At 32.6% G+C, this 24,417-nt stretch overlaps 1 protein-coding gene across 10 annotated transcripts in view; it reads left to right on the top strand.

The window, feature by feature from the left end:
* Nucleotides 1–24,417, top strand: part of LOC111050732 (high affinity copper uptake protein 1) — a 46,330-nt gene that overhangs the window by 13,311 nt on the left and 8,602 nt on the right. For 2 of the 10 annotated variants that reach the window (XM_039432562.1, XM_022337114.2), the window contains exons 2-3: nucleotides 18,849–19,031; nucleotides 23,420–23,553. In XM_039432562.1, the coding sequence (XP_039288496.1) occupies nucleotides 18,849–19,031; nucleotides 23,420–23,553 (317 nt within the window). Of the gene's footprint in view, nucleotides 1–6,113; nucleotides 6,419–12,094; nucleotides 12,208–14,451; nucleotides 14,623–16,448; nucleotides 16,694–18,848; nucleotides 19,032–23,419; nucleotides 23,554–24,417 lie in introns of those variants that run through there. The other 8 variants (XM_039432563.1, XM_022337120.2, XM_039432560.1 and 5 more) reach the window with 8 other exon arrangements.

Below are 24,417 nucleotides of genomic sequence, written 5' to 3'. Positions count from 1 at the left end.
CATCCTTTGAAACACTTAGAGGCAAAATATCTCAAAATCCGTTCTTAGTGCGCGTCTAGCATGTTTGAAGAATATTTGTGCAAAGTTTCAAGTCTGTAGGACAATTAGTTTGAGCTGTAGTGTGATTTTACATCAACATTTTCGAAAAATGCCCTCTCCTGGACCCCCCTATGCTCCTGATCGAAATTTTTCTGTATAGATCTAATTTTTTTTCGTAGCTGAACAAAAAAGTTCCTCATGACTTTGCTGTGCAATGAGCGGTTGAAAAGTACAAAATTTTGGGGTGGCCCCAGCTCTCTCAGGGGGGCAAATTTCTGAAAATCCTTTCTTAGTGAATGTTTTCAGGCTACCATAAACAATCGTGCAAAATTTCAAGTTTTTAGGCTCAGTAGTTTGGGCTGTGGTGTGATTTCAGTCTGTCGGGGCTTAGCCTTTTATAAGTATAAAATAAAATATAAAGAGAGAGAAGAAGATTTGAAGTGTGCCTTCTCCATCCGAGTCAGAGGTAACACAATTTGATAACTCTAGTTTCAGATATTGATGTTTTTCAACGAAGTTTCATGACATATATTATGTGTCCGACTCCTTCATCTTATCCTTATTTTGTGAAAAATGAAGATTCAAAATTTCATTTCATAGATTTTCTTGTGTTTTATCTTGTTTCATCACTCTTTATAATTTAAACACTTGATAATGGAATGAATATCATCAGATCACGTAAACAAAAAAAACAAAATAAAAGGGTGGGCCTACCTGAGATACTATATGATAACACTGTAGGCCTACTCCTGATAAGTTGAAAATTTTCAAGCTGAAAGTAGATTAATTTGTTGCACATTCGGTTCAAATATTAACAAATGTTACCAAATATTACCAAATTATCACATATAGTGAGAACGAATTACTCTGAAGCTTTCTATTCTCACTGAACATGAAGAGGCAATACCAAGCCAGAATCGCAGTTCCGTTCAAATCATTATTATCAGAGCTTTCAAATTGATGCTATGTAAATTTAACTATGGATGTCATCCCCATCTCACAATTTCCCTATTTATCCTTATCCTGATTCAGAATAAAGTAGTTGATCACAATAATCAATGTACAGTACCTATAATAAATAGTAAAAATAACAAAATTTCTAGTAATAATGCAACTTTTTGTAGGTACGAATTTCAAGACTCATAAAATGACTTTTTCTCAATCACAGGCAGAAATTCCAATGATCATCATAATAGTAATTTATTGAAAATCGTTTGTATTGTACATTGTTCGATGTAAGACATCTTTAAGGTAATCAACGTATTTAGGATTATCATGTTTATGAATGAAATCGAGACTGTGATAGAAGATTAGTCAAACTGAAATATAAACATTATATACAATGCATATTTCTGATCAACTATAATTATTACAAATGATAGTATCAAGCCGAAATGAATTGAGCAACTGAATTTCAAAGTTTGCAAATATTTGAATAAAATTCTACCTCAAAAGACAATAATGGGAGAAAACCATAGCATGAAAAACACATATCATTTAGTTTGCTGTTTACTATGGCTAAAGCTGGCCACTGACGAGCGTTCCAAACGGCGTGGCGCGGCGCGATGTCACTCCAGCTGGAACGAACCAAATCCGTAAATATTTTGTGGGTCAATTCACGAGCACTCCATTCCATCACTCCAGTAGTTGATGGTTTGTGATCAAGTATGGACGAGGAACTTCTCCTGATTTCAACAGCTGTGTGTTTGTACGTAAAAAGAAAAAAACCCAAACGGAAATGGGTGAAACGTTTATTTTCGAATAGGCGGAATCACACGCATCTGAATTTATTTCAAGATCTTAGTGTCGAACCTTCGGACTGGAAGAATTATTTGCGTATGGATGAAGATACCTACAACCATTTACTTCGTTTGGTAACACCGATGATTACAAAGAAAGATACAGTCATGAGACAGTGCATTACTCCCCATGAGAGGTTGGCTGCAACTCTACGTTTCTTGGCCACCGGGATGAACTATGAAGAGCTGAAGTTCATCACAGCGATATCACCGCAGAGATTGGGAGTAATTATTCCTGAAACCTGATAATAACAACTAACCTTATTCATTTCCTTCCGAAATGAGCCTCTCATCGAGTTGAGCTTCTTAGTAACTACATCTTTTGTAGCTGTGGGATCAACAGTTTTAAAAAATTCAAGGATCATCTCCAGAGCAGCGTTCCTTTTTACCTTGTCATGGTAACCAGGGTCTGTTATTTTCCACAAACAGATATGATCCCTGTACATCTCGATCACAGAGATTACAAAATCCCGGTTCGAACTCATGACAACACAACAACACAAGAACAAAACAACAATCAAAACAAGAGCAAAACAGCAATCTATCCTTCCAAGTCAACGGTCTGACACGCACTGAGACGGGACAACCCCACAGGTTTCCACATTCACGGTCGTTCCGTCGTTCCAGCATGCCATCGAGATTCCCCATTCACGAGGAGTTGGAGTGACGTAGGTTTGGCGTGGCGCGATGGATTTTCAACCGGTTGGAATTCCATCGAGCCTCGTCGCTCCACCAAAATACGAGCGCGATTCACCATTCACATCGTTCCAATGGCACGCTACCGTGCCATTTGGCTTGTTGGAACGCTCGTCAGTGGCCAGCTTAAGAGAGTCAGCCGCGCCGTTCTGCGTCGACTGTTTCCCCTTCCACAGCGTCAAATCGAATCGCAAATACATAACAATATACATCAATGGATTTGCAATGTATGGCTTCATTAATAATTCGGCTCATTTTTCTTTAAAACTACTTGCTTTTAAGTTAATCGAAGAAAACAAAAAAATCAAATCGCAAACCCCCTAAATTTTTACATATATAGGCTATTATTTTATCAAGAAAACCGTTAATTTTATTGGAAAAATGAATATAACAGATATTGTAGTCCATAATGTAACGAATCGAATGGCATATAATAAAACTGTTTCCGATCAATGGTTACAGAGATAATTGATTTCCCGTGTTTACCTGCATTTTTCATGTTTTAGGGGGCTGGGGCGGAAAGCTCCAAGGGGATTTCTTGTGACTTTTGGGAGAATGACCCTCTGGGAGTGTTCTATCGATTGTGGGAAATTCAGCTTTTATTTAATTTTCGGATCGAAACTGCTTTTTTGGACCTTCATTGACTGGGCTACATGTCATTAGAATCATTGTAGCTTCATTTTATTGCGGTTAATGATTCATTTGTTTTCAATTTATCTAAAAATATCATTACTGTTGACTCTACCAGAGACTTTGCAAATATATTACTAAGAAGTTTGAATAATTTAATGTCATTATATTTTAATAATTTGTTTGATTCAGTGTTGTAAACAACAGGGTTTGTCAGATATACCAATTCACTCAAAAATGTAATACACCAATCAACTTACAATAAAATGTAAGAGAGACTATGTGAAGAATCATTTATATTCCACATACATCTTCAATTCACAAGCCATCATCACATCAAAGTCAAAGATTTAAATAGTTATGTGACCAGTATTCAATGTTGAATGAAATCTTTTAATAGCAATATCGTTGTATTTTAGAGTTGTGTCCATTGACAATAGTGCTAGCACTGTTTTTCCCTGGCTCAGCGCTCAACTATTTGATCTGGTTGGCTTTGTTCTTAAACTTGACACAGATTATTGACAGTTATAGCTAAACTCCTTTCATTTTATCAACTTGTTCATTAGGTAATGTTCAGCTTACATGCTAACATTTTTAACTTTCGCTGGTTCTATTTACTCACCTAACTGTCTTTAGTGTTGTATAGTGTTTGAATGAACAAACATGTCTCAATAATTACTACACTGCATTACAATAATTACTATAAACATGTTTTGCAATTCACTCCATTTTCATTTATTGAAAAGTGGTTTTTATGAGAAAATAAAAATTTGGCATCATATCGTTGATGAAGGAGTCTAATTAGGTACAGTAAACCCTTTTTAATACGCATACACATTGAAAGTGAATAAGTTATTGAAGAAGTTTTTATGGAAATGTTCATGTTTTAAAAAACTGTAACTACTTATTCTAACGTCAATGTAGTTGACTATATCTCTTCATTATTTTCTCTTTTTTGTATTGGGAAACACTTCAAAGAAATTGAAAGGGTTATTCCTTCTCAATAGGGAACCCAAGTAGAGCCTCTAAGTTAGTTATTTTGTTTCTCAAACTACATTTCAATTCCATTCCCTGTCAGCCTTGCCTTTCACTTGGACCGCGAATTTCTTATCCTGTTTCTATTGAGTCTATTTACAGGTTTACACCCATGTCATGTATCAATCTACCAGTTATTTTGTAGTGGGTGATTACGCGGAAATTCGCATAGAATTCATTGTAATACGTCACGACTCTATACAGAGTTTGTTGTCAGTATGCGGAGTCGATGATCATTAATCTCATTTGATGGCTGTGGCTCATAAACTCAGATGTGATTGTTATCTTGTTTACAAAAACTACATCTTTCTATCTATACTTTTCTGTACAGGGCTACTTGTAATAAACTATGATACTTGTGATGAAATAATTCAAAAAGGGTACTGAGATTTTTATTTTTCTTTCTATTTACCATTCTCTAGCACCAGCCTATTACATCTCCTTTGAAACTGCGAAAGTTTCAAATGTAAACTCCCATTGTGTGGTACATAATTTTAAAGGCCTTTTTAAAACTAGAAAGATGGCATCGATAAAAATGTTCTATGATAATTTTATCCAAAATGGCGGCTGATTGAACTTTATCAATTATTACTTTAAAAACTAAAACTTCAACCAGCTGCCATTTTGGATAAAAGTATCAGAATTTTTTTTATTGATGTCATCTTTCTTGTTTTAGAAAGACTTTAAAAAAGATGTACCAAACAATGGGTGTTAACATTCAAAATATTTGAGTTACAGCCCCTCATTTCCTTGAAAACTAAAACTAATCAGCCGCCATTTTGGATACAAGTATCATAGAACATTTTTATCGATGCCATCTTTCTTGTTTTAAAAAGTCCTTTCAAATGATGTTCCACACAATGGCTGTTTACATTTGAAATATTCGAGTTACAACCCCTAAGTCACCCCCTTATGAGGGGTTGAAATTCAGTTGTAAGCTAAAAGGTCAAAAGTCAAAAGTTGTAAGTCATTTATTTGACCAATAAATTATCCTGAAAGTTATAGTATTATATCTACAGCAGTCTCCAATTTATTGAAGGTTTTCCATACATTTGACTCACTCTGTATAATGATGGCTTACTATTTCAGTTGACAGCATAAATCCATTGAAAAGTTACTCAGAAAACATTGTAGCCTTCTATGTATATGACTTGTTTAGAGAATCTTCAACAATTTGATGTCATGAACCATAACATTATTGTAGTTTTTGTATTTGTTTTTATGTCAAATTTTTCAAATACCACTTATTTTTTATGAACTTCGAGTTCTAAACATATATGAAGTGAGAAGTGGAAGCACTTCATCACAGCAGTGACCTGGTGTGGTTTGTGGTTATCAGTGTGAAGATGACCAACAACAGGTCGAAACGACGTCATTGCTAAAAATTAAGTGTTCCCACTCCAAAAGTGTTCTTAATTCAAAGTTTAAATTGATATTGGAAAATAATAGATTCACAACACACTACTTTTTGTTCTTTATTCATATAATAAATATATCATCAACATGATAGTGAGAGGAAAAATAAGGCAATCGTGTGCTATTCCTCTTCCAAGTTTACACATACTCCAAAGTAGGTTAAGTCTTGAAGTTCTTTATATTATCATAAAATTTCCATTCCTTAAATATTTTTACACAGTAGATTTTCAAATTTAGATGATTCAAAACCAAACATAGAAGAAATATTTCACATTATTATTTCCATTATTTCTCAATCCCATTATCTACAATTGCACTAGATTTTTTTTCAATCAACCACAGACCTTTCACCTTGTCTGAATTTTGTTTCCAGTCTGTTATAATGACGTCACTAATGCTCAATGTCTATCCTAATGTTCCCCTTCTTACTTTTGATCCCCTCCATGAGTTTGGCCGGTGGGGTTCTGTCTCAAGTCTGCATATCGCTCCAAGTTGTTCAGTTAGCTTTCGTAGTGTGATATAATCAGATCGCAATAAATATTAATTTGGTTAGTTTAGCCTTACATGCAGTCTAACTTCTATATAGACTTAATTTTTTTATATTCTCTCTCTATTTTAGTTCTCTTTTACTATTAAAGTTCTATTATACAATATCATAAATAGTGGCTTAATATTCATACTAAGTTTGAAATCAAAGTACAGAGTACTGCTATTGATATTTGTCATACCGTAGTTCAAGTACAGATTTATCCATCGATTGTGCTCATTTTTGGATATCTTTTTTGAACCTATCATCTTTTCAGGTAAATCTAATTGTTTTCCTCATAAGACTGCTTATTGTGCATGCTATTATTGATCCTTGAAACGTGATCAATGAAGTATCGGATTTGAACATAGCATGCAATTTATTTTCTTCACTGCAATTTCCATTTCTCTAACAATAAAGTTGTTTCATTATTCAACTGTAAAGTTGGTCGGTACCTGCTACAATTTTTCTCTATATTCGTAAGTGATTAAATGAAAACCGTCCTTCATTACGAGTTATCTTTTAGTAAATTTTGAATACTCCACGTTTATTTTTAGGGTGTTCAGAATTTCTCCATAGATCTATAACTGGAAATTAACTTTTAATTAGACTTACAACCTAAGGATACAAATAATTGTCAAATCTGTTTGAGTCGTATATTACAGACTTTTTTCTAGATCTAGATGTGATGTTGATTCTATATTTAGATACTGTAATATCCATCGATTTTTCCCTTATAGGCTACTGAATTCATTCAGGTTGGGTGAAATTAATGGTTCGTGATTCCTACAGAAATGAGAATGCATGTGTATAAGAAAAAAAAACTCTTATTTGGTACTTTAAATTTCTAATTTTTCCTCTGAATTGTTAAGATGCGTACGTACAGTCATGAGCGCCACGAACACGCACATTTCACTTTTCATCAGCTGGTGCTAAGATTACTATATCTGTATCTTACCGTTTCTGTACAAATATACAAATTTAATAACTTGATGAAAAGCGAAATGCGCGTGTTCGTGCCGCTCATGATTGTACGCAGCTTTAGAGCATTAATTATCACGTTAGTCATCAATTCTGTCTACTTGAATGATTCAATCATCATATTAGTTTATATGACATTGCCAATTTCACTTCTCATAGACGACTGTTATAGTGGTGGGTTCTGTGAATAAAATTGTGTTACAATATAGTTATATAATTATGTGTTTTAGTCTCCTTTCTAATCATTAGTTGATGTCTAGCGCTGAAGAGTTTCTCCATTATCTGTGAGATTTCTCCTGAAAGTATCAGGAAATCTAGAGCCGAGTGTTTTCATGTGGGTTCTATTAAGGGTTAATGATGCATAGTAGTTGATGCAATTAATCGTTAACTGTTTTTATCAGATTAACATTATCCAATATATAATTATTGATGGCTCCAACAAATTTATTTATTCTGTTGATATGAGAGATTTGGTTCACAAATCCTTCCAACACAAATATTGAAATCAAGAATCAATAAATAGTACTTTACTTCACATAACTAATTATGAATAAGTAAATAAATACCGTTTGATTTTCAAAGTCACTTCCAAAGACACAAGTTACTTTGAACGATTGATAAAATATAAATATAATAATGTCTAGCGTTTCAAGTCTTGTGTTATAAAATCTAATTTCACTCTTTGAAAAACAACTCTAGTACATTTATCGATTCATCATTCTACTGCAAATTCTGAACCTCACCGGAGCTGTTCAGGAATTGTCAATTCCTGACGATTTACTCATTGTCAATGAGTAATAGAACATACATTTCCTGAACAGCTCCGGTGAGTTTCAGAATTTCATTGTCTGGGCATACTCAAGGTTACGTTTTAAATTGCATGAAACCTGTTCAGGTTGATGTCCTCTTTCCTGTGTCCTTCAGTGACCTTGCACTTCACCATAATCTACATTTCAAGTCAAAGAAAGGTGGTAACTGCTTTATTATTGACATTTTTTTGTAAATTTAAATTTAACCATTTTGAAAAGAGGTGAAAACGTGAAAATATTTTTGGGATAGACAATTAAGTCCAGATTGTTTTCAAACATTGACAAACTCTTTATTTTTAGGTGTTACTGTTTTTCAACTCTTTTTTCCTTGGCCAATGTCTGCATAATATTCCTGACTTGATGTATAGCTAAATAACTGATTGTTCTGATTTACTCTCCCAATTTATTGAAAACGCAATAAAATTTCAAGAATAGTCATATGTATTGATTCACCGAAGGAGCAGTTTGAAATTTGAATTGGGATTGCAGCACAGTTTTTCCTGAGAAAACATGGGAGCAAAGTATGAGTTTGTTGTTTTGGAAAATACAAGGAATAGAAGTTTGGTCTGTTAAATCTGTATGTACGCAATATTGTCTTCTGCTTAGGAGGAAAAGAGCAGCAAACGTGAAATGCCAAGGTTGTTGAACAATCCTGAGATACTGACAATATTTTAAGGAAATTAATGTATTTAAAAGATAATTCATTTTACTTTCCAAGTTGATCCCGATTATTTTATATTCACTAGAATTACAAAAACTACTTCATTGTCAAACTGTTGAATAATTTTACAAAGGAATGGCTTGTCAATATTGTGAATACTTTTTCAAGTTCAATGTCAATCTGTGTGCTAAAATAACCGAATTATCGTATTTGAATCACAGGAGCACACAAATTATTATCACACTAACCTAATGAATAGATAGTGGTTAGTGGTTTATGGGACCTTCATTGTTCAATATTATTTTTGTATGTCACTTGTAAATAATATGATATAATTGAAATTTATTAATAGGCTAGATTATTATCGATGTAGCAACTATTCTAAACTGTTATGTTTGTGAAAGGAATCAATAAATTTCATTTCATTTCATTTCTTTCAATTATGACTAATTAATTACTGTATTTAAAAATCTTTAGTCTACTTTGTCGTCATGACTTGTCTACCCGAAATGGCTGTATGATATGGGGAATTGATATATCTGTCTAAGGGTCCGTCCGGCCTTGACATGAATAAATAAGTCTCCTAAATTGTTATAAGTGTCGGCGAATGAGACAATAAGAAGTATTGAAGAATGGAGTCTTCGTTGGTTGCCTAAATCTCTTATCACTTGTTTTGAATTTTTAGAGAAAACTATGTTGTGTTTAAATGCATTACACAGAACTGTGACTTCCAAGAAGTATGTTCCTGTATTCTAAAAGTATTATTATAGTTTAAAAAGCTGTGTATCTATCTACTCGGCCAAACGTTTAAATTTAATTAATTTAATTGACAGGGTATCAACCTTCTTTTAACTAATGTAATATTTACAGAATGGATCCTCGACATCTTTCCATGGATACTGATTCGACATTTTGTCATGCTACAATCAGAGATGAAGACTGTACAAAAATAATAAATAGCAATTTACTTATCAACTAGAGCATAATTATTATTCATTACCTATAAAACATTTATCGGTTGACTCATGTTGAAGATTGCTCATTGTAAAAATGAAACACATTTTTACCACTCCACTCACATAACTAGTCACACGACAATATCATGTTACGGTAGTGGACCTACAATATTTATTTTTACTTCCAAGTCCAGATTTTTTTAAAATAGTCAAAATCCTTATTTTTAAATAATTTTATAGGAAGGGAAACTTCTATTTTTGTGGAATCGCTAATAAGGTTTACGTAATTAAAAAAGTTATTCATTTTACAACTGGTACCGTGAGCTGGCATTGTGAAAGTAGTTTTCATTTCCTCTCATTGACAACGGTCTCTGTTTTCATAATGACACGAGGATCCAACACCTGATGCCTGATTCTTGCTCATTATGGTAAGAATCTGAAACTGTCATTACACTGTATACTTATTTGTAGAATTTTAGGTACAAACATGTTTAATTTTCATATTGCCGAGCTCTCAGTCACATTCAATACCTATTTATGTAAAGAGGAAAATCCTGTATTAATTTATTTCTTGAAATTTCCTTTTTCAAATGAAACTAATAATGTGCTGACATAATATATCCCACAAAACGTCACAGTAGAGAGGTGTATAGTTAGAGGTTTAGATCCGATCAGTTGACACAAGTGATATTATGTTTTATCTTCTTGTATGTTGGAACCGATTTGTCTTTTTAGGTTATTGGTATTTAATTCTTGATTGAAGAATAAATTTAATGATGAGTCATTGAAATAAAAAAATAATAAAGGCGAATTATAAAAAACGTTGAAAAAATAATGAAATGAATTTAAAAAAATGCTTATTCTAATATTAAGTGATATTTTTATTATCTATAAACTTTACTTGACTTTATTTTCTAGTAGCATATCAGTTACCCATATTTCCCTGTGTCAGATAATTCTCTCACTCCGACTGTGGAGAGTATGATAGGAGATCAATTCGGTGATTCCGAAAGGAATTTAATAAAGTGGAACACATTCAGAGAATGGAATGGAGTTAGGAGCTGCGTCATTGCCAATACTAAACTTCCTTCCCTCTCCCGGAGAAGGTCCCTTAACGAACAGTACTATTCCTGTAGAAATGCATCATAATATATTATTTATTTTCTATATGTAGTAGTTAATGACTCACTGAACTTGCATTAAGATCATTCTAGTTCCAGTTATTAGTAGGACATGAACAAAATCGACTCTTATTATTTACTCTATTCAACTTACCTGTTGATCCTAGCTTGTGGTACATGTTTGATGTTGTGACAGACTTGACGAAATGTGCAAATCAAAGAATGAATCAGAATGATAAGTTATAGGCTTCTAATACTAAATGTGATTATTTAGTGACAAAAACTGGAAAAATTGCTACATTATCAATTTGGTTGAGGGAGAAATATAGAAATTACAATACGGTACAAACAGAATAGTAAAAGGCACTACTCACATTAGCGCGACTCAAATCGTACGACTCCAGTCACGGATACCAGTCTTTCGTCTTTTCAACTTGACTTATTTAAAATTGTGTAATAAAAAGCTTATTTTAATTTAACTTTTCTGTGCTATAAAATGGTAGATTTTTCTACTTTTTTCAATAAAATTTAACGTGCTCTCTTTTATATTCACGCTATTTCACTTCAAAGCCTAATCTCACTTTATTAAACATATAGGATAGTAAAGTATTACGTTTCTTGGCGACCAGCATGTCGAGTCGCCTTGAAACTTAGTCTCGATTATCCTTTGAATGGATGTGGAGTGCACGAACGGCTACGAAAGGTTACAAATAGGATCCCTATTATAAGGTCTTATCGTTTGAGTTTAGGGTTATGATATGATTAGTGTTAAGGACAAGTTAGAAGATAAATTAAGGACAAGATAAATTAAGGATAAAGAACAAGTTAGTGTTAAAGGATACAGTTTGTCTGAAGAAAGATTTGGGATTTGGTTTTAGTTTTAAAATGGCAATATGCTAGTATAGTATTATTCTGAATTTTCAATATTTTTTTAATTTCGTATTAAATTTGGCCATCATAGTTGACAAAACACTCACTTGGAGCGCTGATGTATGGAGTCGTGCTAGTGTGAGTAGTGCCTTACCCTTCTTCACCTTATAGCTTATACTTTCAGCTTCATCCATTACCCACACCTGTAGGGTATTAGAGTTCCGGATTTTTGGTTGTGATTTTATGTCGTCCTTATAAATTCTACCAGATTGAATGGAACTTTGCAAACGCATGATAGTTTGCCAAGTTATATGTTTAATCTAATAGAATTTATAAGGACGGCGAGAAATTGTACGTCCAATAATCGATGTGTGTGTAACTAGACTTGAAATTCACTGGTTTGCTTTGACGTTTCTTATCAAACTCTCTGCATTTTATATTGAAAAAGAATTTTTCATGAACATTGTTTATCAATGTGTTTTATTTGAAAACGTGTTTTTTTACCATCAGACTGGTTGATATGTAGCAGTCGTTATACAGGCATCAAATGTTTATTTCACTGTGTTAATGCCCTACTATCAGTTGCATTAATATCACAACTCTCCAGTTATATTCACAATTATTCCATCAATTTTCAGTCAGTTCTGGAACAGCTTACAAACATGAAGGTAATTCTTCCTACAGTTTCCACATTATGTCATATTTCGATTATCTTTATTTTTCCTTTGTGTTTATTCAATTAATGAACTCTTGAATGGGATGTAATAAATAAGGAAACCATAATTATGTTCGATTGAACATAACTGCACTTGGGCCAACACTTAATATCGTGTTACATTATTTTTCTGTGGTAGGTCTATTCATTAAAAAGCTCTTCTTTCTACTTATCCAGGAAACTTTGAGAATAAATATTTGCTCAAGTTATACAAGCTTATTTTTAAACCTAAAAATCACAGAATTATTCATCGAGTTGCTATTCACATTGGTGGTCATTAATAATAAAAATATATTGTAAATTGGTTTTTAGGGAACGGAATAAATAGATTCAATTATGAAAGCATTCATTAGATATTGCAGGCATTTATTTGTTAAACTAAACTCATTTTAATTCAATACATTTCAATAATAATTGAATATATTTAATATACTAGCCGTCAGGCTCGCTTCGCTCGCCATATCCGTCTAGCCAGGGGGCTCCGCCCCCTGGACCCCCGACTGGATCGTCCAAGAATGAGATCAGCAGGCTCGCTTCGTTCGCCTGCATTTTTCATTTGAGCATTTTATCATATGCTAGGACAATCCAGTCGGGGGTCCAGACTAAACGTCTGGCTAAACGGATATGGCGAGCGAAGCGAGCCTGACGGCTAGTAATATAATATTCCCAGGATTGAAGTAGCAGTGCCCAATCAATTTTTCCGCGATAAATGCATTTAAATCTTCAACTTGGTGCCAACCTGACAAAATTATTAATTTAGTTGCCAGTTTCAACTAAACAACCAGTTTAAACAACTGTTTCGAAGAGGTACTCTATCTAGATTATAGTTCTATACTAACATATGATATGGAAATTTCAATTATAATTAAGAGATTGGGAGAAGAAGAATATACATGCTAAAAGACGAACTTTAAACTTTTAAAAACAACCCTTAGAGTTAAAATATTGCCAAAAGATTTCTTAGTGCGCCTCTAAAGGGCCAACTGAACATACCTACCAAATTTGAACGTTTATGGTCCGGTAGATTTTTAGTTATGCGAGTGAGTGAGTCAGTCAGTCAGTGAGTGCCATTTCGCTTTTATATATATAGATTATTATAAGTGTATAGGTACAGTACTATTAATATAAGTCGTACTTATTGTGTGCTATCGTGTTTTACAAATTCCAATTCATCCTAATAGCATTGGTTTGGCAATGAATCCAACTCTTGAATTTGCTTTAATTGCACGTTGATCAATATTGCATTACGCTTCACTCAGCTAAATTTCATACAGTACCTTGACCGTGAATATGCACAAAAATGTATTCCAAATTTGCAGTTTTCAAGATATTCTATTCTGTTTTTATGTGGATTCATTGATTGAGCACATGGATAATTAAGGTTTAAATTTTTCCAGTCTAATCATAGATTCGTATTAATAAAATTGAATATCTTACAGCCCGACTTTTATTTCAAAAATGTTATGCATTTTGGGTATTTATTCATTTATGAATATTTGTAGGTAAATGAACAAATAGCTCAATTGATAATATCACGTAAACATTCAGAGACTGTATCGGCCTCTTTTGAACTAGTCAAGATAAAAAACTACTCCAATATTTCAAAAACTCAACTGCTTGAACCAATTGATATCAAAATACAAAATTCTTAGAGCCAAATATCTCTTGAGTAATATTCATCAGTTCTTTATCACTCAAGAATGATATTTTATACCTGTGACGTACAAACATTCTCAATTATTTTTATCACAATCACAAATTACTATCATTTAGTAGTTGATTTTTCAACTAATTGTTATTACCAAATTATCTCGCGTATATTCTATAGTTTATTATTTTTGCTGTCCAAATTATGAAAAAATAGAGTACTGTTCAACTTGAATTTGTTTTACTAGGTTTTTTTATTGTTTCACGCGTACATTTTCATCATCAATCCAATTTTCGTGATGTTTGGTTTTTATGAAAGGTTTCAACGAATTATGAATCCATAATTCGAATAAGAGATTCATGTAGTAAATCAGTGATAAGTTGATTTCCATTACCATTCAAATTCGTTGGGCGCATTTTGTTAGATAATGTATTTATTCAAAAGATAAGATATGCATTGTCATAATAAACCACTTCCTGATATTCTGGAATTCATTCACGCATAATTGACATTCAATTGATAAGAACCCCCATAGAAGGCGACACTTTTTTATATGGAAAAAACGTGTGATTCTTCAATTTCACTAGATATCGCGTTCTAGTCAGCCAATGCTAAATTGGGCCATGGATTTAGGTAGGTCGGTAGGTTTTTCTGTTCTGGTTCAGTGTTTAATATTTCAGTTGTTCCAAATATTGCCAGCGAGATCAATATTGTTCTAAGGTGAGAGGTCTTTCAGAATTTTTACGATTTCTATGTTTCCAAAATTTTATCTTTGAAAATTTGAAGGAACTTTTCCCGTGTCTCTCGATTAATAAAACTAATATATTGAATATCGAATATTGTTCGTTGTACAATATCACTGAAATAGGGCGTGGGTAATGAATAATTTTTTATTCATTAAATTGAGTTTACTGCAAATACTTTTTAATTGCTTTTAGATTGTACTGCCCTCTTAAGCAACAATATTTATTTCATCCGCACATGCACAATATCAAAACATATTGAGAACACTTCATAGCTCTTCTATCCCTTGCATAACAATCGGCATCAAATCATGCATTTTTGGTGTGATTCGAAGTAGTAAAATACAGTAAATATTAGGTTTACAAAAATAATGAGTCTTGGCCAGTTTAAACAAGACTGGAAGAAATATTCTTTTTTTAAACTGCTCAGGCGCTGTGTAGAGAACCATAATGGTGCAACCAATGTTTCCAGTTTTTGCTCAGTACTACTCGGTCTTACTTTCTCTCTCTTACAATACTGGTAGACCAGAATTCCAAGCTGACTCCAAGAAATTACAGTTCTTGTTCATTTTTTAGCTGCAATTCCATCATATACAGTAAGAAAATAATACAGTATGAAGTAGAGTACCCTATAGTTAATTTTATGAATACACTACACACAAAATCAATTCTTCATTTCATGGAAGACTTGATATCATGGATAATGTATGTAGTGTATCATACATGTTTACAACTTCAATCGAATTTACTAGATTGGGGTGTTATGGTGATATGATTGTCATGGGGCAATTGGGTCGCAACATATCTTCACCTAAATAATTTATTGCAAATATCAGACAGTTTCATATAACTACTAGAGCCGGGGCCACACTTTTTATACAGTACCGTACTCATGTCCGATGTGGAGGGTTGGTGGTAGGACAGATCACATGACGGACTTGTACATGAGTGGAATGCTCCATTCCAGGCCCTTGTCATCCGTGATTGGATCGAAACTCTGTGTGACGGTCACAGTCCCCTGACTTTCCTGTCTGTCCCGGCTTTACTAAAAAATCAGCTCAATTATAAAAAAATACCATCACGGTAATTCCTTTTCGGCCAAATTTTAAAATTAGAATGTCGTTAATATTAATCTTCCTGTGATACATTCCATAGGAAATTTTTTAATATTGCTCTTCAGAAAGATGAAGAATTCTAGGCGTATATCAGAAAAAATGATCAACAATTTAATCATTCATAATGCAAAATTATAAGAATTTTTAGAAGATCCTGAGTATTCTGAGATTTTAAAGACTTGATCTTGTTTGATTTAAAGAAATACTCATAGCATCATTTATTGAAAACATAAATCAGAATATGAGAAGTATCAGTACATATCGATATTGAACATACCCTAAAGAGTTCTAGCTACGAACTGTTGTACTCGTATTTCAAAAAATGAAGGATTTTGAAGACTACGCTAGTGATCCGTAGACAATTTCGGAATAATTGTAGAAGTTATATTATATAAATTCGTAATAGAATGTCCTTGATTTACTATCAGTCTATTTTTATTTCTGTAATACTAATTCTATTGAATGCACAACTTGAATCGAATTTACTAGATTTATACAATACATGAAATCTAGACTTAATTACTGTACTCATTGGAGTTACAACTTTGTTAACATTCTCTGGTTGCTATTTAGTGATGGTTGTTTCAAGGCCGCTAGAAATATAATCCTCTTTACTCGATCAAGATGCTATTATTGATAACACTTATTGGAAATTATTCGGTTCTTGAATTGTCATCTTCAAATGTTTCTTACTTCGCTTCCCACTATAATCAAAAACGTCCCACTCGTTGAATATCTAAATTCTACAGAATTTTGTAAGTGATTTTAATTATTATCTTGAGTGTTAGATTGATTGGAGAATACATAAAATAAACGACATTCTCAGTATATTTCTTCAGTCGTTTTGTAAATTCATCTAAATCTTCAAGTTTATCAGGTGTGAATCGAATTTGTGCTTTGTGAGTTGTAAAAATTAATATTTCAACAATGGATGTAAGTTTTCAACTGTCAAATTTACTTTCATAGTTTTATTGCTATTAAATGCACTATTTTCAAGAAGAATATTAAGTAAAATATATCAGAGCTATTGTATTATTTTAATGGTTAAAAATGTAATAAGTTATTAGAACTCCTGAAGATTATAAAAAATCAAGGTTTTCAATTTCAATATTCTTTAATCTTATTACTTTGAGTCATAGATAGATTTAAATTTCACCGTCGATTTGCAGATTAAGTTGAATTTTATTGCGATGAGGAAAATTATGAATCGACCTGTTTTATAGTAGTCTTTTTTAATTAAAAGTAATGAAATAGATGTAGAAGTACTGAAACTTTAGTATCACAAGGAGGCGAAATCGTTAGTCTGACTTCTGAACTTTCAACATGATTGACGATTTCACTTTTTGCGTTGTTTGTGTCTCTGTGATGTACATGGTAGGCGTTATATTTATCTTTCAAATTTACTTTATTTCATTTGTCAGAATATTATTTTTGAAATAGTGTACAGTACCCATCCTGATAATCCAACATCATGTATGTTATTATTCAGTGGAATCTAAAAGTTTGTTCATTGTTTAATATTAACATTTTGATGAAATAGAGAGGTTCTTTGAACAGTTCAGTTTTTTATTGTTGATCGATAGAATCCTACGGAATAATGTAGCATCGGTTCAAATTAAGTGAACTCTTACAAACTATTTAAATTCGTATTCTGTTGAAGATGAGCTCAGAGCTCCATTCCATATTTCATGAACCTTACATCCCAACTTGGTATAGTCTCAACATGACCATTTCATCAAATTATTTATTTTTTCAATTGTTACTAATAATTAAAGTAAGATTAGTTTTCTCGTCTCTGTAGCATGGACTATTGAAAAAGTCATCTTGCAAGTCACTACATAATTTGAAAGTCATGGTTGAAAAATTGGAGCAAATTCATATGCATCTATTATTGCAAGTAACAGCCAACAGCCGCACCATTCTTTCCTCATTAATGCCAAGTTTTGGAAAGACCCTGGCATTTGAAGACTCCTGATCGACTTCTTATTGTGCAATATACAGCAGTAATGCAATGCTCTGTTTCTTTGAATGAAGGATTCTCTCACGATTGATGTGATTGCATAACTTTATCTTTCCTGTTGTACGGTGCCCCAATTCTTTCGCTATATTGACGTTGCTAATTTCTGTTTCCAGGATTTATTTATTATTCTTTTTTTCAGCTGATCATGAAGTAATAATTTAATATAATCGTTGAAGCAACAAAAAGTGCTGAACTATAATAAGATTTTTATTGAATAGAATAAGTTAGTTCGTATTTTTTTCTACAAATACAATTTACTTTAAATGTATGTACTTAATTGAAACATGGTAAATTTTCATTTTCTAATGTATCCCACTTTAGGAAAACAGTTGACATCAAATAAAATGAAATTTTCAGAATCATATTAAACTGAAGTAAAGAATAAAACTTCTGAAAATATTGATAGAGTAACTGGTTAAAAACAAACTGTTGATGGTTTAATATAAAGTAACTTGAGTATAGCTCAACACATGGGGTCAGGCATTCAAGTGGAGTATGAAAATAAGTGAAGTGAATTGATTTAATTTTTTAGACTCCTAATCTAATACCTGAAAAGACAGTGTATTTGATATTCAATATTTTTAATTGACATATAATTTAAAATACTAGCAAGATCGTTTTTTCTTATGTCTTGGTGGTTGGTGATCAGAATACACTATCATTTTGCCACCCTTGCTTGCCCATGCAGGTACTTATAATTTCTTGCCTAGTATTTTGAAAATGAATTTCCCTGTAAGAATTAAACTTTTTTAAAGTATCGCATGACCCACGTTTGGTAAGTGTGTTTATTCTTTTGTGGATGTAAACATTTGGAAACACTCAAATTTCAACCCCTGAATCATCATTTCCTATTATTACGAGTACTATGTTTGACTGCGATTAATGCCCACATAATCTGCAGTGTTGTGTGCGTGTGATGGTAACGGTTATGTTAAGTGATTGATTGACCTTCTTGTTAATTGCTTTTGAGCATTATATTTTATCAATTTATGTTTATGCGTTTTTATAATTGTTTAATGAATGAATAAATTAATTTTATTTGAGAATAATAGTTTTGTTGTGTTTCAGATGGCACACGATCACCACATGGGACACAACCACATGGATCACATGGACCACTCACAGCACAACTTGGACCATGCAGCCATGGGCCACAACATGGACATGGTGAAGGCCGGCTGTCACGACGACCCTGCGGCAGATGCCTCCAATGGCACCATGTCTGGACACATGATGCATCATATGATGTCTGTAAGTTACACCAGCAATGTGAATGATGTGCTGAATTTTATGTAAAGATGCCTGTTAGTGGTTCAATTCATGTACCAGTCCCTGAAATTGAAAAATAAGGTGAATAATTTACAGGTAGATTCTGTATTGCTATAGAGGATGATTAGTGCTCATGAGCATGTGTCCCTACTTGTCCTAAAACATCCCTTTCTAGTTAAGGTTGTAGAGTGAATATTGATGTTGTGGAACTTTTCCATAATTCAAGAGACTGATGATGTGTGAGCACACGCGAAAGTATGCTCCTGTCAAATAATATTTTTCAAATAAAGTGGATTTTTTGACATCTCAAGTCTCTTCAATCCATTTTTTGGATAGTGCCCACTTGGGCCTTTGGCTTTTAAATTTGTTATGGAAGAAATAATTATAAAAGATAAAAGGACCTACTCATCAATGGTAATGAAGGATGAATTTTAGGTGGGTTCCAAACCACTACAAAGTGGTTTTGAGTTATTCAATTCAACTGGGCTTAAGTAGTCACGCTTATATTAGAAGTATGTCACTAATTTAATAAAAAATCTCCTTAAGACATTATCATAGAAACTGTGAGACTTTATATAAATAGAATACTCCCAACCTAGGGTTATTCCTTGTAAAAATCACATTCGAATTGTGTATAATATAAATGTACCATAGAGTTTACTAATAAAACAATCGTAAACTATTTATTATTAAAACTCATCCGTTATTACATAAGCCATACATTCAAATGTAAGTTTGGCTGTGCTACATTGTGTAAATGAACTACCTTGGGATGACTGCCAACAATTTATCATTCATTAGTCATTCACTCCTTCCAATGCACTTCTAATTACTGCAATTGGATTGAAGTTTTTTTTTCTTAGTGACAACATAATTTAAAAGGTCTGCTTTTGTTTTGTTTGTGGTTTGTCGGTCAATCGGCCAGTACATAACTGTTTCAGTTACAAACATTACTGTTTACAGTTCAGTGTAACAAACGGATTACTCAGATAATAACATTAGAGATAAAAGGACTTTTTTTAAAAATCATGAAACATCAATGGACAAATTTAGATTATTATAATAACATCAAATAATGGAATCAAACATTGAAGAGTATCAAATAAGAGATAAGAATATTTTTCTGTTCTTTCTATGTTTTTGAGTATTCTGTTTCTCATTATACTGCATCTCATTAGTTAGTCAATTAAAATTTTCTTCAATCATGAAAGTTGAAATAAATGTAGCTTTCAGTCTGGACTGATATTTCTTAATATCATATTCCAAGTTACCATCCAAGTTACCATTTTTAAGAGTATTAGCTATTTTTTCGATTATTTATTACTGTTCACAAAATATTCAAACCCGCCGAGATTTGTTATTCTTTGTTTCAATAATTCAATTATTGCCAAGTCTTTTCCCTTTCTTTCAACCTATGACCTGTGCCCTCACATTAGTTACATTCCAACTTGTACTATATAGTTAACTGATTATGTTTAATTCCCATAATAATTTTCTCATAATATTTTTCTTTTGAATAAAAAGTATCATTTCATTTTACAATCTACCTTCTTAACAGTTCATTGACTGAGAGGAAATAGTTCATGCATATCATTTAATGAAGTGAAAACAAATTCGACATTTCTCTCAAAATACTCATAGTAGAAACGTATAATTTCACTATTGAACTTATTGTGCCGTTTTCGAAAATTAGATCTTGGATGAAACTTGGGAACCAAAATAAATTTTGTTTTTTTCCGTATTAATGTACATAATACATTAAAACATAATATTTCTAGACACATTCAAGTAGTATACTATTAATGGAAGGCACTCATCTTCATTAAGATGTTTTTAGTATATTTTATTTAGTGTAGCCTATAGCAGTAAGTATAACTATATTTTTGCAAGACAGTTAGTCTCTTGTTATTCTACTAATTCTATGAGTCAGGTTGACTAATATTTAGAAGCAGATATCCAAGTTGCAGTATGATTTAATAAATAAATTTGTATATGTGAGGAAAATTAACGTTAATTATACTTAAAGTTAGAGTTGAAGTTGATGTACTGATATGTCACCTTTTTAGAATAATATTAAACTCAGCACAGAACTGTCGTAGACTCGTCAGCTAAAAGACAAAAGACTATTTTGATCAGGTGTCAATTTGTGTAGAGGGCGTCAGCTATCATTTTTATCAACAAAGCTTGAACTATGGAATAGCGTAACAAGGAAGTTGCGTCATTTACGAATATTGATGCATCATGTGAATGTGTTGTACCTGCAGTTATACTAATCACAGTTTCAGAGCAGTTAGTTGGTCAGAAGGTTATAATTCCAAAGTATAATTATTTACTTATTCGTTCATAATGCAGGTGAATGTTTCCAAGTTAATATTAAACAATATTAGATTAATTTGTTGCTTGGAAATTCTACTTCTATCTAAGATGGTGGTGAATGCTGTTAAATTTTCGAAAATGTACAATTTTATATTCCAGTATCTCCACATTTCTCATTTCTACGTTTCACAAACATTCCAACTATGTAAAGAAATTGAAAGATTTGTAGTGGAAGTACAAATGTTCTATAAGATGTTCTCTTCAGTAAAAAGAGTGGTGTAAAAAATTTGGCCCAATTTAAATCGTAGATTTACATTTAATTGCTTCTTAGGCATGATGGTTCTTAGTCAAAAGTCGGATTCATTTCTAGAATCTGAAATATATTTTAGTTGTCTGAAATAGTTAAGCTTAGTTGTCTTGTTTCAATGAATAGCATATAAAAAAAATCTGGTGTGGTACACTCACACAACTTTCCTTGCTCATTGAACTGTAAGCCTCATTCTCAAACGAGAATAATTTAGGGGTCACAATAATTTAGGGGGGGGGGGGGTAATAAAATAGGGTCACATCATGACAATTATTGGCGGCAACATATTATTTGCAACTACTATCAGACTACTGTATATGTGTATATATAATTATTGTTTTCAGAGTACTTTTTCCTTCGTGTAAATTGTGAAATTAGATGATTTTTTTTTAAAGTCGTCAAAACAGCTGTTCTACAGATGAATTATCTTGAATATGACTGTGTACTTTTTATAAACTGCTCTACCTACCTACCTACCTCATGCACGTGATGGAGGTTACAAAGTCCATTTCTCAAGGATAGGGTGGACCCCCCATTAGTTTTCCAGGAAAAAGACTCATGCCAGTTGATAGATCTGATAAATAACTATACAGGGTATGAATTTGAAAAAATCGTTAGAGCCGTTTTTGAGAAAATCGTGAAAAACATGGTTTTTAGTCATTATCCGCCATTTTTCTCAATAATATTAGGGAGCTCCTGAAATTTCCCCGGAAATGAGACTCATGCCAGTTGATAGGGCTTATAGATAGCTATCTATGATATGAATTTGAAGAAAATCGTTAGAGCCGTTTTCGAGAAAACCGTGAAAAACATGGTTTTTTCGTCATTATCCGCCATTTTTCTCAAGAATATTACAGAGCTCCTGAAATTATCCCAGAAATGAGACTCATGCCAGTTGATAGGGCTTATAAATAGCTATCCATGGTATAAATTTGAAGAAAATCGTTAGAGCCGTTTTCGAGAAAACCGTGAAAAACATGATTTTTTCGTCATTATCCGCCATTTTTCTCAAGAATATTACAGAGCTCCTGAAATTTTCCCAGTAATGAGACTCATGCCAGTTAATAGGGCTTATAAATAGCTATCCATGGTATGAATTTGAAGAAAATCGTTAGAGCTGTTTTCGAGAAAAACGTGAAAAACATGGTTTTTTAGTAATTATCCGCCATTTTTTCCGCCATCTTGAATTGAATTTTATTGAATTTCTTATTGTCGGATCCTCATGGTATAAGGACCTTAAGTTTAAAATTTCAAGTCAATCGGTTGATTAGGAATGGAGTTATCGTGTTCACAGACATACACACATACACACACACACACATACACACACACACACACACACACACACACACACACACACACACACACACACACACACACACACACACACACACACACACATACACATACACACACAGACCAACACCCAAAAATCATGTTTTTGGACTCAGGGGGACTTGAAACGTATAGAAAACTTGAAATCAGGGTACCTTAATTTTTTTTGGAAAGCAATACTTTCCTTACCTATGGTAATAGGGCAAGGAAAGTAATAACCAAAGTATGAAGCTGTATATACGAGTATTATAGGCTTATTCCGTGTTCGTTCCTCTCATACAATCAATTATTCAGTAAAGAATCTAGTTTTGATTCTATATTATATCAAAATAGTATTACTTCAATTTTTCTCCATTAAAAATGTAATTATTGTCATATTTTTTCATTTGCTTTTCCTATTTTTTTCATGTAGATGGCGTTCCATTTCGGTTTTAATGAGACGATATTGTTTGACTTCTGGAAAACCTCTTCAGTTTACGGCGTAATAGGATCTATGATAGGTATTGTCATAATGGCGGCTTTATACGAAGGACTGAAATATTATAGGTAAGTTACGAATTTATCACAATTTAAATTTACCAAAAATTTTATACAATTGATTTGTACACTAATATTTTAGATATATTCATAATCATTTTTGTGTGGTTTGATAATAATATCATTCAACTATTTATTGTATTTATTTATGTTTAAGACAGCCGATGAAACAAATTTAATTATTTAGTAGCTTTAATAATAAAGTGAGCTATGATTATAAATTCATTCCTATTGCTGGTTTATATTTTCTTATGATCATTACTCAATCCTATGCAATTAGTTAGATTCTGGTAAATCTGCCGTTCTTAAAACTCTTCCAGTATATTAGTAGCTAATCATCTATTTCTAAGAACTAATTAACACTTTCGCTCAACATATCAACTAATCCATGAAAATTAATTATTTTGTCCATATTCATCCTAGTCTGTCATATTCTACATAAAACAATCTAGGTATTATCATGGAGAAAACTTGGTCTTCTCTATTCTTAAGGATATGTAAAGAGTTATTTCTTACTTGTGAAATATCGTTCCCTTTTTATAATTGACCGAGCGAAGTGAGGTCTAAGATTCAAGTCGACGGTTTGACATTTCTCTTAATGTTTAAATGTTTGAATGTTTAAATGTTGCGAATTTACGGCGAAACGCAGTAATAGATTTTCATGAAATTTGACAGGTATGTTCCTTTTTTAATTGCGCGTCGACGTATATACAAGGTTTTTGGAAATTTTGCATTTCAAGGATAATATAAAAAGAAAAAGGAGCCTCCTTCAAATGCCAATATTAGAGTAAAAATCTGGTGTGGCGCACTCACACAACTTTCCTTGCCGTTATGAAAATTGATCACCAGACGCTAGTGTGCACGCGCATCTGT

The sequence above is a fragment of the Nilaparvata lugens genome, chromosome 7 (genome assembly GCF_014356525.2).
Source record: "Nilaparvata lugens isolate BPH chromosome 7, ASM1435652v1, whole genome shotgun sequence".
Taxonomy (NCBI): Eukaryota; Metazoa; Arthropoda; class Insecta; order Hemiptera; family Delphacidae; genus Nilaparvata; species Nilaparvata lugens.
This window is presented reverse-complemented; position numbering and strand designations above follow the sequence as displayed.